Source organism: Erpetoichthys calabaricus, chromosome 8 (assembly GCF_900747795.2).
Source record: "Erpetoichthys calabaricus chromosome 8, fErpCal1.3, whole genome shotgun sequence".
NCBI lineage: Eukaryota > Metazoa > Chordata > Cladistia > Polypteriformes > Polypteridae > Erpetoichthys > Erpetoichthys calabaricus.
In genome coordinates this window covers 127,166,196-127,180,446 of record NC_041401.2, presented here as the reverse complement: position 1 = coordinate 127,180,446, position 14,251 = coordinate 127,166,196, and the positions used below count along the sequence as shown (strand labels likewise).

Genomic DNA, 14,251 nt, shown 5'->3' with positions numbered 1-14,251 from the left:
TTGTTTGTCCTTCTCCACTTTAAGGCCATCTGGGAGTACACCAAACACAGCTGTTAATGGGTTAGGAGTGATTGTGACACCAAGGCTGTCTGATAGGCATGCAAAGATTTTTGTTCAAAATATTGCTAATTTGGTGCATGTCCAGAACATGGAGCCCAGTGAGGCTGGAGCTAGATTGCAACATTCACAGGTTGAATCTTGCCCTGGAAACATTTTGGACAATTTTAAACAAGATAGATGTGCTCAATAAAAGATTTTAAGTTGAATGACTGAATGCTTTGCACATATGGAGCTCGACTGACATAATTTAAACATTAAAAAAGATAAATGATGTGAATGCTTGTGTAAAATACAAACAATATTTGATAAATGGATGTATCTGTTCATTTTACTATGTATGTTTTCATTTCCTTTAATATTAGCATAAGAAAAGTCATGTTTTGTTTGTATTGAGATTCCAATCAAGTATCAAAGCATGCCGTCATACTTGGATATAATACAAGTGAAGTTTGACATTGGAAACACTGGCTTTATTCTAGCTTCCTACAACATATTCAGCAACTAGTTTGATACTTTTCTGAGACTAGAACTGGTTAAGCATTAGTTAACTTGAGATGTTCACCTGGAATTGTTTCATTAACATTTTATCGGATAAAGGTCCATATTAATGATAAGTTTTTTTTTCTAGTTTACAATAGCAGGTGTTAACATTCATAATTTTTAGCTGATTTATATGAACTAAGAAGAGCCTATTGCTCACAGTACAGCTATACATACTGTATGTTTCATATTTGTGAATCTCTATAGGAGGACACTGGCTAAGGGGCTGCTGGATAGTGTTACGACTGGGGCTACTTTCTGTGTGGAGTATGGTTGTTCTTTATGTGCTTGTATAAACATTATACAATCACAAGTTTTCAGTTTGACTGTGAAGTGTTTACTCCCTTTGTATCAATTCGATTTCAGAATGTGTAAAGTGGTAGGGTGTATTTTCTCATTCCTGTTCTCAAGTAGGTATAGTGTCCTTCACTTTATGTGACCAAATCTATTTTCTTTCTGTACTGAATGTTTCCATTATGTTTTACTACTTGGAGGCATGAGACTTATTATTATTTGTATGTTGAAAACTTAATGATATTATTCTAATGTAACCTATTGTGTGCAACTGCTTTAATGAGATGAAACAGTGAATGAGATAAATGTTTCTTTAAATTTGTGAGAAAAATTATTTATGTGGTATTAATTCTGCAAATAGCAAGAAAATGCCTACATTCTTTAATTGAAGATCTTAAACTATACCCGTAGACTAGCTAGCTACAATTAATTGAAAATACTAAAACAAAGATAATAAGTCAAATAAAGTAAAGTCTAACTGCATAACCCCAGTTTTTAGATAGCTGGTTTGGATTTGTATTTCAGAGGCAATTTCTTTTTCACACATGATATTTCGAATAACTGTTTCATTTACCTCTATGTTGACCAATATGAAAGTACACAACATTGAAACAAATTGAACTAAATAATTTCTAATGTGCATATTGTGACGTAAATAAACAGTGTGTCCATGTTGCATTTGAAGGGTGGCGTTATGGTACAGTTGCTAGTGCCTCTTTCGTACAGCTTCAGGTTCCTTGATTTAGATCTTGGCCCAGTTACTGTCTATATGGTGTTTTTATGTTCTGTCCATGTGCCAGTGTTCCGATTTTCCTACGAAATGTAGGCATGTTAACTGGGAACCCTAAGTTGGCCAATACTAATGAGTGGGGGTAAGTGCGCTAGGCAGTGGACTAGCACCATATTCATTTTGGTCTCTGTTTTGTGCCAGCTTCTGTTAGGATAAACTCTAGCTCCCAGCGACCTTAAACTGGATTAGTCTCATTTGATAATGGATAATATATCATTTGATAAATATAAGCTTACAGTAATAATGTCATTAGGGTTATTTTTATGTTCTAAATGTTAAATGATTTTCTATATGCTTTTTGAAGTGGTTATGTTCCAACCTCTGTTATTTAATTACTGAACTTTCTTCTTTCCTCTCTTTTGTTTTATTTACTTTCAATTTTCAGAAAATTTACTTGTGTTGACTGTCGCAACAAAAGAGACTGAAGGATTCAATCGATTTTTGAGATCAGCGAAATTCTTTAATTATACTTTAAAGGTAAAATTCTGACATTGAGACTTAACAGAATTAAAAAAAATACTTGGTAGTTTTAAGGGGCTCAAATGTAATGGCTGAAGGCATGATTATTTGTGTCTTTGCTGTAATCTTAGAAAAGAGTATTTAACATTTGCTAGAATCCTGACAATTGATAATAAAAAAAATGTGGATGAATACTTCTAGTTGTGTTTAATGTTCACGCTATAGAAACCAACCAAGCTCCACTAATGGGCTGTAGACATCACAAGTTTAAGCAATGCACAGCCAACTATTTTAGTATTAGTGGGAGTATATCATAACAGCTTGCATATGTTTGACATCACTATTGGGTGTACGTATTTACTGGACAAGTTAAACGAAAAGTACATGTTGTTTAAATATATTTCTACTCACTAAAGTTCTCTGCTTCTTTCAGCAGGCACTAATTAGCAGAGTAAGTTTTTCTCACATTGTACTCTACAAATCCACTTACTTATTTTAGGTTACACAACTGAAATAAACTTGAATTAGTAAATGTAAATCAGAAATTAAGTGATTCTCTCCATTGTTTAGTAAGTTCAAATCAGTTATATAAATCTCAGTAGCAGTGATTTGGCAATAATAATATATACATACAGTGTATATATACATACTGTATATATATATACCTAATATACATATATATATATATATATATATATATATATATAAATTACTGTGGCAACCTTACCTAGGATAGATTCAAGTGCTGCTTATTTTTGCTGAACTGGTGTTATGAGCAGTTTTATTTGTTTTGGATTATAGAGACCTTTCACTTAGTTCTAGTGTCTCTTTTGTCGATATCTCATTCTTGCATACTAGATTTTTCACATGGAAATGATGACAAAAGACAGAACTATAATTTGACCTAAAGTATGTTTTAAAAATTTTATGCATGTTTAAAATGTGCCTATAACAGTGTGATATATTGTGTGTTTGCAGGTTCTGGGTAGAGGAGAAAAATGGAGAGGTGGAGATTACACAACAGCCCCTGGTGGAGGTCAAAAGGTGCGACTCTTGAAGTCTGCTTTAGAAAATCTGGATGAAGAAGACCAGATCATCTTGTTCATAGATAGGTATATATTTCTTACTAACTTAAATCAGATGTCTTTTTAAGTAGTTAATTATCATTAATATGCTTTCATCTTTTCCCTGTACAGTTATGATGTAATTTTTTCATCGGGTCCAAAAGAGTTATTGAAGAAATTTCAGCAAGCCAAGCATAATGTGGTGTTTTCTGCTGAGACACTTATTTGGCCAAATCGTCATTTGGAAGACAAGTATCCCCATGTCCGAGAGGGAAAGAGATTCCTTTCATCAGCAGGTAGGTCATTTCTTCATAATAGCCAGTTTCAGTAGTACAAATTGTGATATCTCTCTATTATAAAAGAAAATATTGAGACGAGACAAGACAATTGCCAATAGATTTTTTCAAGTCCTGCGAGATGAGACTATTGCCTAGAGATTTTTTTAAGTCCCGCCCTCCTCTCAAACATTTATGGTTAATGGTCCACGCCCACGATCCTCACACCACTCATTCGTGTGAATGCTTTTGCCAGACACAGTTCCTGCGCTCTCAGCTCTTATGAATTTTTATGTTTTCCTCACTTTAAGTTCCCAATAAAAGAAGACGTATTTTGTCCAAATCTTATTGAAGAATTTCAACCCGAAGGGTTATCAACAGTAGAAATGAGGCAATCCTAGCACCGAGAAATGATGAAGTCAAACGAATAATGCGAAAATTGTTGATCGATTACACGGCAAATTGGTTAAATATGTATCATTAGACTATGCTGAAACAGTTGGTGGTAATTGTGCGGAAGATGAAAACATCAACTTACAATATCCTGTAGAATATCTACAACCGGCTGAATTACTTTTTGAAGGAAAGATGTATTGTAATGTTATTGCAAAATTTATGTATGAGTTATGGGCTATGCAATAGGGCAAGGTTAGATGTATTCAAAATTGGTCGAACAATTCTAAATTTTAACAGGCGACAAGAAAGGTAATGTAGTACATCTTCCGCGGATAACATTAGACACCAAAGGAGATCGTGATATGCCATTCGTATTAAAACGTTTACAGTTTCCCATTAGAATAGCTTTTGCTATGACAATTAACAAATCACAGGGACAAACATTCTAAAAAGTCGGTTTATTTATTAGAGAGGAAGAAACGATATTCACTCACGGGCAGTTATATGTTGCATTGTCACAATGTAACTCCAAACAAGGAATCAAAATTCAAAGCGATATTGACAAAAAAGTTAATTCCAAATATTGTTTTTACTGAAGTTTTACAGTAAAGTGTAAGTTTAAAAAGCATTTGCGTGTTAATTTCAAAGCTAAACAGAACGAAAATGTATAATGCAATGAATACCTCTAACACAACATGAAACGTGATTATCTTTCATTTTATTACGTTTTACTATTTTTTACTATGGTTAAATATTCACTGTAATGTAAAATAGTTCTATTATGCATATGTAACAATTCCCATTAAAATAACAATCCATTTAAATTGTACATCCGCGTCCCCATAAGCGAGCTGCAGAACCGTGAAGTGGCTAGCATGTAGCACCCACCCCGGGGGTTGGTGAGCGAAGGGAGCAGGGGGCAGAGCCCCCTAGTACGGAATATAATAATGTGGTGTTTTGCAACTCTTAAATGACTGTAGTGCCTTTAATTTGTTTTGATCTCTTATTGCAGCATTTTTGTAGATATGTCACATATAAAATGTACTGTAACTTATTTATTTGATTCTGCATTGATTGTGTTTCTTATACACCATAATGTAGCATCAAGTTTAGGTGACTCAAGAAAATTGGAGAACCAGCGTGCCATCATATTAACTTGGACTTGAATTTAAACTTAAATCCTTGTTTAAAAGTGCTTGCTTTCTGCCTTTAGATCTTTTGATTGAACCTTTGAATTGGCATTGTGTTTTGTTTTTGTTTTCCTTTGGTTTTGATTCAGGAAAACCTTTTTGTATAACTAAGGCCTTTCTGTGTTAGAGCACAAAATAGAAAAACACATTGTGTATCTCAGCTACATAATATAACATAACTTAAATCTCTGCAATCTAATTCGAGACTGCAAGAATTTTTGCACCTAGATAAATGTAATATTCCTATGGGAGATTTTAACTAACTAGCTGACGCCCGCCGTAGCATACGGCGGTGTAAGAATAGGAAAGGAAAATGGTGAGAAAGGAATTCAGAAATCAAGAAGAAATAAATACTTCTCGAAAGACGCAGTGTGCATGTAGAATTTCCGGCCAAGCAGGATTACATGTGAAAGTGATAAATAAATCAGGCTTTCCGAATTTACGTACTATGGCCATGGCATCCTGATAGTTTTGTTGCATGTATCTTGGACTTCCAGGAAATGTGGACGGTAATATGATCATTTTGCCTACACGTACGTTGTTATTTTCAGCGTTTGCTTGCAGTACGTCTGAAAGTCCTTTGTATTGTTCTATGTGCAGATCTTGTTGATGTAATCTGAGATAGTTGAGACGCGCGCCGTCTGTTTTAACATACGCATCTACGACGTACTGTTGGACTAGTTTGCCACCGGAGTGCAAAATACTAAATGTATTCCTCATTGCTAATCTGTATGCGTAAAATTGGCATTGAGTAAGCCTTATTCGCTTGGGTTCTTTTATCGGGAACATGTTGTAAATCTTTGTGCCAGCCAATGTCTCCATAAGGGAATAAAAGTAGATAAACCACAGGATTGCAATTCATATTGAGCGTGGAAATCTGCTTACAGGAGTTGCCTATGGGATAGATGCAAATGTCCCTTTCGGCAGGCGGTTCGCCGTCTTCTCCGATGAAAATCGCTGCAACATCGGTGTGACATGTCGGGGCATTGTATCATCATAAATCCTGCCTAGGGTTTTCCTTGAAAACCATTCGTACAGATGCTGTTGGATTGGACTGAGCGATTTCATGCATGTGTTTGTATGATTTAGCGAAGGGGTTGATGGTTCTGAGCATAGAATCTAGCTGGAGAAGTAAATTTTCGCTGCATACAGAGTTTGCTTTATTTTGTAAGCGTACTTCAGTAGCTTGCGCTGTGTCAAAAACATACAACTGTCCATATCCTGGAGAGGTAGAAGTGTTAGCGTATAGTGGAGAGATTTGGTGATAAAGTTGCCCGTGTATTTTAAAACAGTATGGTCCGTGGCCAGGAGGTTGAGTTATCTGTGCACCCATGGAAGCAAACGCTAGAGAAGAGTTGTATTCTGAAATGTGTTCACGATAATTTTTACCTTCTGATGTTTGTTGTGTAAGAAGCTGTTGTAAAGACACAGGTGGCTCCCGCAAAGGTGGTAAAGCTACTTTACCGTTGTGGCAGCACCTTGAGTACTTATAGTACTTATAGTGCATGACATGGAAGAGGACGAATAGGAATCGAGAAATTCCGTGTCGGCTGCGTGTGGGCGGGACCGGTTTTGAAGTGGAAGCAGGATGGACCAGAAGAGAAATATATATATAAGAGATACTTTTTACCATTATAAAGTATGCTAAGCACATTATTTATTAGACATGATAAACAAAAAATAGTAATTAGTAGTTTATCATAAAGGACACTGTATGACCTTGCAGAAATACCGTGATCATTTACTTCATCAATTAATCAAAACTTTAAGCAGTAACCTGAACTTTGAATGCAGTTAATGGATGGAGATATTACAGGTTTTGTAAGCAGAAAGAGTAGGTCAATGGAATTTCCTGGAGTTAAAGACAGACAAAGATGATATTCACTGTGCTCAGAAAGGAATTTTGTATAATATTATGTTTAGTTTTCCTTAAACATGGAGCTTATATTAGATAACATTGTCAAATTTACCTAATCCAATCAAGTCTATTTGGGGGTTAATATAAAAAGAGAAAAAAGATAGTGTTCTGTATTTGTAGTAGAGCATACTGTATATAATTATGAAGATTGAAATTTATTTTAGAACACAAAAAACAACATAGGTTCTTCTGTAGGTTTGGGCATATGCTTGGTGTGTCCCCTTAATTGTCAAATAGGCAGACAAGAGAACATTCTTTGCTGCACAAGTACATCTCCACCTAACAAAAGGGTCTACTATGTGGTAAAATGCAGTGCCAAGTCACATTGCACACAGTGTTATTCAAGCATTAATCATATAGTCACCTTGAAAGTATAAATGCTCTTTTGTTTCTAATTACTGCTGTAGTCAGTTTAGAGAAAAAACAAAAATACTGAAATGTATGTTAAGTAAATGCTTGTTATCATAATATTGTGAAAAAGCAAGAAAGTGTCTTCCCCTGTAATTGTGATTTAGTACAAACAGGTATCTGTTGCTTACTGTTTGGATATTCTGTTCTCCTGCTTTCAGTACTTGTTCTTAGGCTGCTGCAGTTCTACTTTTATTACTGCCCCATTTTCAAGTAAATATGTATTTCAACATTTCAGCTAATTTCCTTACTGACTTTTTTCAAAGAAATGTTGATAATGAGCTAGATATCAAGCCACTGATGCAGAAAAGTAGCATTTAACAACTTGCATATTATATTTTTAATAATAATGAGAAGCACAGACATCTGGGAGAGGCCTGGAATACAGCCACTGACTCTCTTCATCAAGAGGAGGCAAATGAGGTGGTTCAGGCAGCTGATACGGATGCCTCCTGAACGACTCCTGTGGAGGTGTTCTGGCCATGACCAGCTGGGAGAAGACCCAGAGGAAGCCCCAGGGCTCACTGGGAGGATTATATGTCCCAGATGGCCTTGAAAAGTCTTGGGATCCCACAGTATAAATTGTAAGTGTGGCTGGGAAAAGGGACGCATGGGCCTCACTGCTAAGACTGTTAAAACCTGTGAGTTGGTTTCAGATATGCAGTGGAAAATGAGTGAGTAAATGAATGAATGAGTGGATATTCATACTAAAATAATATTTTTACTTAATAATTTTAATATCAATGTAGACCTCCCTGTATAAGTTCTCATTAATTGACTAAATCATTTAAAACTTTATAGCTAGGTTTGTACAGTTAATCACCCTTATCATCATCATCTATTGATAATGTAAAATGTAACCTCAGCCATCAGCAGAATCTGATTTATGATACTGACATATGCAGCATGACTGTTTTTAAATCTTCTATTACTCGCATAGAGACTATCTGGCAGATTTGTACAATGTGCTAAACGCATGTGCAAATAAAAACCTTTTGCAGTTTTTGTACTTTTAATTTTGGCACGTTAAGTATACCCAAAGGGCAGGAAGGCAGGTTTAATTTGCTAGTAAAACAAACAAGAAACACAGATGAGGAGATCAATGCTACTTCTACTACTTAATGCCAAACATGCAAAGATGTGCAGCACTCATTCATAAATCCCTTCCATTTCTTTGAACATTACTGCATTACAAAGCACCTTTCTGTCCTTGTTCCAAGGTACTGCTTCTTAATACTACTCTTACGTGGCAAAAGCTGATGCTTGCCTTCTTACGTTAGAAAATAGGGACAGTGTTACACACACTGTTAGTAATCGGTTTGTATACCATGTCAGCAGTGGATTACTAACTCATTAACCACTTCTTCTCACAGAATATTTGTATACCAGTACTGACTAACTGATTTACAGTATATTTAATGTGGAGATGCAATTTAATGTCATTATGTACATACATGTGAAGGGATTAGTCAGGTTGGTACACCTACATGAGGAATAAGTGAATTTGCTGAAGAAATATAGTTGATAAAAGTCATTATTAATCTGGAAATTAGAGGGCAGGAGGACTCCCAATGACATAGATCATAATAGGTTAACAATGTCAGACCTACAGTAGTTATTAAAACCATTTTATAACTTCCTGCCATCCTAGAAAAAGCCAGAATTTATTATGTCACTGGCAGTTTTCCTTTGGTGATGAGCTTTGAATCTTTGCTTGTTCTTTAAGCAGAACAATAGAAAAGTAATGTGTTAAAATACTGATGCCTATTCCTACTTATAGCAACATCTTGTTTTTTTCTAGACTCACTTAAGTTATAATGTCAACTTGTTTTTATAGTGCTTTCTGCTTCTGCATCTCTCACACATACTCTTCAAAAACTTTTTCCTATTTCACAATCTTAAACTCTGCAAAATGCCAATATACTGTTCTTTGAACTTCCCTTTGCAGAGGTTTAAGACTTCAAGATCCCAATACTGTGGTGATTAATTGGTGTTCATGACTATATACCATACATTACAGTTTTACAATTACACTCATTCTTTCTCTGCCAATATTAATCCCATGCTAATATTATTTACAATATTATTTTTTTTTTGTTTTTTTTAGAGATGTGACAAATCTTTAGCTGTATCATAGTGGAGTGGTTACTACCATGTTTTCATTTAAAAACACAGATTTGTCTTCGTTGTTTCCTGTCATCCAAATTCGCCCAGCATTTTCAATCCTGAAAACGAAGGCTTATAAAAACGCTCTCCAGAGCCGGATACTTTTGTAAATGAAGTTTCAGCATTTTAATGTGTACAAGTGAAAACAGAATTTTGTGAAAACAATACTCTTAATTGTGCTCTGATTGGTTTGTGCTTATTTATGGCTCTTTCATGATTTGATTCTTTTCATTATAATGTCTCATTCCCTGATTGATCACCCTTAATGGAAAAAAGAAGAGTTGCTTTCCATGGTGCTTGCTGAGCTCCATCTAAGTTATGTTTTGTACTGTTTGAATGCTGCATACATGCACAGATGAGAAATAATTTACCAGTGGCACTAATAAATAATAACTCCTGTGGCTGACAGCATTAGTGTTGCAGTGAAAAATTCAGAGTTCCATGAAAATAAGATTGTAAATAACTAATTTGACAGCTTCTTATCAATGTTTATTACTTAAACTTAGTCTGTTCAGTAAGGAGGAGTGCATTCTGCAGCAAAATTAATAACAAGATGATAATGAAGTGGATGGGTGTAGAATGCAGCTGAGCTGACAATATTGCAGGACAGAGACGGACACAAAAGCACAATGTAGTAAAGTGAAGATATAGACACACGTGGGTATGCATGTTTTTATTAATTTTTAATTTTTAAAGTTTTGCAAATGTTTGATGCAAGATGCACTCTGATTGCTGTGTACTACTGTTATAAGTGCTCCATGATGTTGGTCAGATTTTAAATAAACTAGGGGGCTTTGCCCCCTGCTCGCTTTGCTTGCCAACCCCCGTGTTTGGTTTTCCAGATACACACGTTTAAGATTTTTTTTATCTTTGAATTGTTGCTATTTCATTAGTTTAACTTTTATTTCAGAACGTCTTTAAAAACAATACTTGGAATCTTTAGAGTCCCAACATGCTGAATATTTTAAATGAGGTCAGTGAGACATGTGTTTAATGACTTTGTACCATAATTCAAGATAGGTTTCTCTGTTTGGAATTTCAGCACAAACAAAACGATCTGCATCATCAGCAGTTAATAATTTTTTTTTGCAAAGTAACCAATAAATGCATGTGAGGTAAACCCCGTTTTGAAATTCTCTGACTTAAACTTCAAAGCCTTACAATATTTACTTACTTCAGACATATCACCTATGTCTATATATTCGATCTCTATTCGTAATAATTTCTCTTTGTTTGCGCTAATGCGATGTTTACTTTCTTTGTTTTGACACTTCAGTTTTTTTCGGCTTTCATATTCTGTATCTTGCTCTGCATGTGTTTCACGCCTATGTTTTTTTTGAGTCATTTGAATTCCGCTGTTTTCATTATCTCTAACCTGTTCTGCATGTGTTTGGCTCCCTTGTTTTTTAACCTCTTTATGACATTTTACTTTGTTTTCTACTCTTTGTCTTCTATTTCTGACCTCGCTTCGTTCAGCTATTTTTTCAATTACACCTGGTCTGTGATGATTATTTTCCCTTTTTTCGAGTAATAATTTCTTATTTTGTGCTAATGCGATCTTTACTATCTTTTTTTGATACTGTAGTGACGTCCGTGTCCGGCACAAAAAGAGAAGTAAAAAAAACAGACAGACGTAGTAAAGTCTCACAAAAGTTTTACTTGAACAATCAAGAAAAAGAACGCCGACTTCTTAACCCCAAACACCCCCCCCCACCTCATCAATCAATACCCCACACTCAGTCTTCCGTGCTGTACTCCGCCCTCCCTCAATCGAACTTAACAGTCACTCCAAAAAAAGGGAGTGGAAGGGATGCTACAATACTTCGAATTTTCCTGCTTTCATATTCTTTACCTTTCTCTGCATGTGTATCGCGCCTTCATTTTTTTTGAGCCTTTCGAATTCCACTGCTTTCATAATCTCTAACCTGCTCTGCATCTGTATAGCGCCAACGTTTTTGATGTCTTTATGAAGTTATACTTTGTCTTTTAATTCTGAGCCTGATTGGACGTGCTTTTTTTTTTCAATTCCACTTGTTCCGGACTGATTATTACTTTCCTTATTTTCTGAATTTGCACCTAATTATTCGTTTTCTTTTTTGCATTTTTTTTCTCTCCAACGCCTTTGGGTCTCTTTTCTCCGTACTGCTCTTTCTTCTTCGCTTAGTCGTCGACGTTTCATCTACAACATATTGTCCTTATACGCTTTATATGTGCTGAGAGCCCTGGATCTGTGTGTGCTCAAACCCTTGACACGACTGAGTGTTTTGCTGCCCGTGGTCTTATTTGATATTGGTTTTAAGTAGGGCATGTCTTGCAAGAATCTCATGTTCTACGTCCCCCGCAAGACGGTACTGAGTCAATCTCTTGGCACAAAGTCTCATGTTTAAGGTCCCCGCTAGATGCTCTGTGGCCAATCTCTTTCGTCTCGCGGGTCTTTTAAGTGTCTTCCATGATCTTCACATGAAGGTCACGTCTCGTCTCCCTAGTTATTCTCTCCAATGATTTTTATTTATAATAGAGAGATAATCATGACCAATGAAGTTTAAGCTCCAATCAGGCATGAGTGTGTGTGAGCATTCTCTGCTCTGGGGATGGTTGGGGTGTCTGACTGATTGTGCACATAAGTGCGAATGCGAGTGTTAGTCAGTTGCCTCATTCTTACCTCGGACAGAGTTGCACATCAGACCTGTGCCCAATTAGGCAAGCCAAGATAAGAGGAGCCTACACAGGACAAGAAGGGAGAGATGAACAAGAGAGAAGGGTAAACAAAAAGAAAAGCAGAGATGAAGGTTAAAGATGGGAGAAGAGAGAGAATGGCAGAAACAAGAGAGCCTGTGTGACTGGGCGGAGGCAGGCAGAATGGAATGTGTGCCTCAGGGATGGAAAATGTGGCCTGCGCTCAAGATGGGGCTGAGGGTTGGTCCTGCTGCACAGCCAGGGAGTACATCTCGGTACATGACTATCAATGGTGCTGGGTTGGAAAAGCCCAAAAAAGCAACCGGGGGGAGTGGAGCTGACCCAGACCATCTCGACTACTTATAATGAATCCTTGCATGAATGAACAAAGAGCTGATCTTTTTTTTTTTTTTTACGTTTCGTGTAAACATTTACAGTGTTTATACTTAATGACAACACGACTATTGCCAGTTCTGAAGATTGCTACTTTCAAATGTAATCAGCGAATAGATGTGACACAGCGCAATTAGCCTGGGTCCTGTAAAAATTACTGCCTTTTTCTATATGCTGTGAAACACTATATTAGAGTCCTGTGCATGCTGATGGCCTCAAAGTGCGTAAAACACAAGGGAATGTGTTTTTCACAAGGTTCTGAATTATTCACTACACAGTCCCTTCAAGGATTTTCCGCCCAATTTGCATTTGTCTAATGTAGGCAAATGTTAAAATTATAAGTGTTTTTGGGTGTTTCAGTATGGGCAGAGATCCAGTGTGTAATTTTCGTTTACAAACTTAGTTTTTAAATGAAAACATGATAGTGTGGACGGAACTGAAGATTTGAGTGAACAGAGACCTGAACTTATTGATGTGTTGTTAGTTTTTAAAGGTTTTTGCTACTTGGTTGTTTTGTCACTGTAAGAATTTAAAACCATTGCATATGTGATGTCAAAAAATTATGTACATTCAACTTTTTGTACAGATACGGTAGTAGATGGAAACGCTAAGAAATGGTTAAAAACACTAGGGATATTTGCAAGTATTGGAAACAGCTCCACCTGTATCAGAAACATCTTAAAGGATAAGTTCAGTAAAAAAATGAAGTTATTTCTTCACAGACATGGAATTTTTGCATTTATCATGCAAAATTATGTTCTAAAATTAACTTTTTATGTAAATTTACAAAAATTTCTTAATCGCACTGGTGCTTTACATTGGAGACTATGGGGCATGGGACACTACTGGAAAGCCTATAAGCCTAAAGCCTATAAAGAGTCAAATGTTGTGATATAGGAAAACATGTCTTTGGTGTTTCCAACACATGGTTTTGATAAAAAAAGAGATCTGGAAATAGTCATTTTTTTGCATATTCCTGGTATTATTTTTCTTGTGGTAAGGATACCATCTTCTGTTTGCTTGTGTGAGTTCTCACATAGAGAAGTAAATCAAAACAAAAACAACTATGTGACATTAAAAGGTTACTGTAATTTTGCCTTTGAAGAGGAAACCACACCCCAGGGTGATGAAAGGTTAATGTGGAAGAAGATAAATGCTGATGTGGTGTGTACAGCGGGTCTCCTGTTAAAATGGCTAAATCTTATAATATCAATGTTTTTTGTTCAAAAATGACAGGCATAAATTATTTTACAATGTATGTGTAATCAAAAAGTGTGGATCAATACTCAACAACTGCCTTGGACATATTTAGTAAATTTTTAAGATTCTGTTTTCTAGTGGTGCCCCATGCCCCGTAGTCTCCATTGTAAAGTGCAAGTGTGTACAAGATTTTTTTTTTAAATTTATAGAAAACTCTTAATTTCAGAACACTATTTAGAGTGTAAAATGCATATATGCCATGTTTGTGAAGAAATAATATCAGCTTGAAAAATGATTATCCTTGTAGAACTTGTTGGTTACTCTTTACCTTGTTGCTGAACACATGACTAGGAATCTTATAGAGAAATCATGTTTGTCATTCATACAGTATATCACAGTAGACTGCAGGCTTAGCCTACACA

General features: G+C 35.9%; 1 protein-coding gene across 2 annotated transcripts in view; it reads left to right on the top strand.

Moving 5' to 3' along the window:
- Nucleotides 1-14,251, top strand: part of plod1a (procollagen-lysine, 2-oxoglutarate 5-dioxygenase 1a) — a 67,625-nt gene that overhangs the window by 4,329 nt on the left and 49,045 nt on the right. For both annotated transcript variants that reach the window (XM_028807462.2, XM_028807460.2), the window contains exons 2-4: nucleotides 2,070-2,161; nucleotides 3,122-3,255; nucleotides 3,340-3,503. In XM_028807462.2, coding sequence (XP_028663295.2) covers nucleotides 2,070-2,161; nucleotides 3,122-3,255; nucleotides 3,340-3,503 — 390 coding nt within the window. The remainder of the gene's footprint in view (nucleotides 1-2,069; nucleotides 2,162-3,121; nucleotides 3,256-3,339; nucleotides 3,504-14,251) is intronic.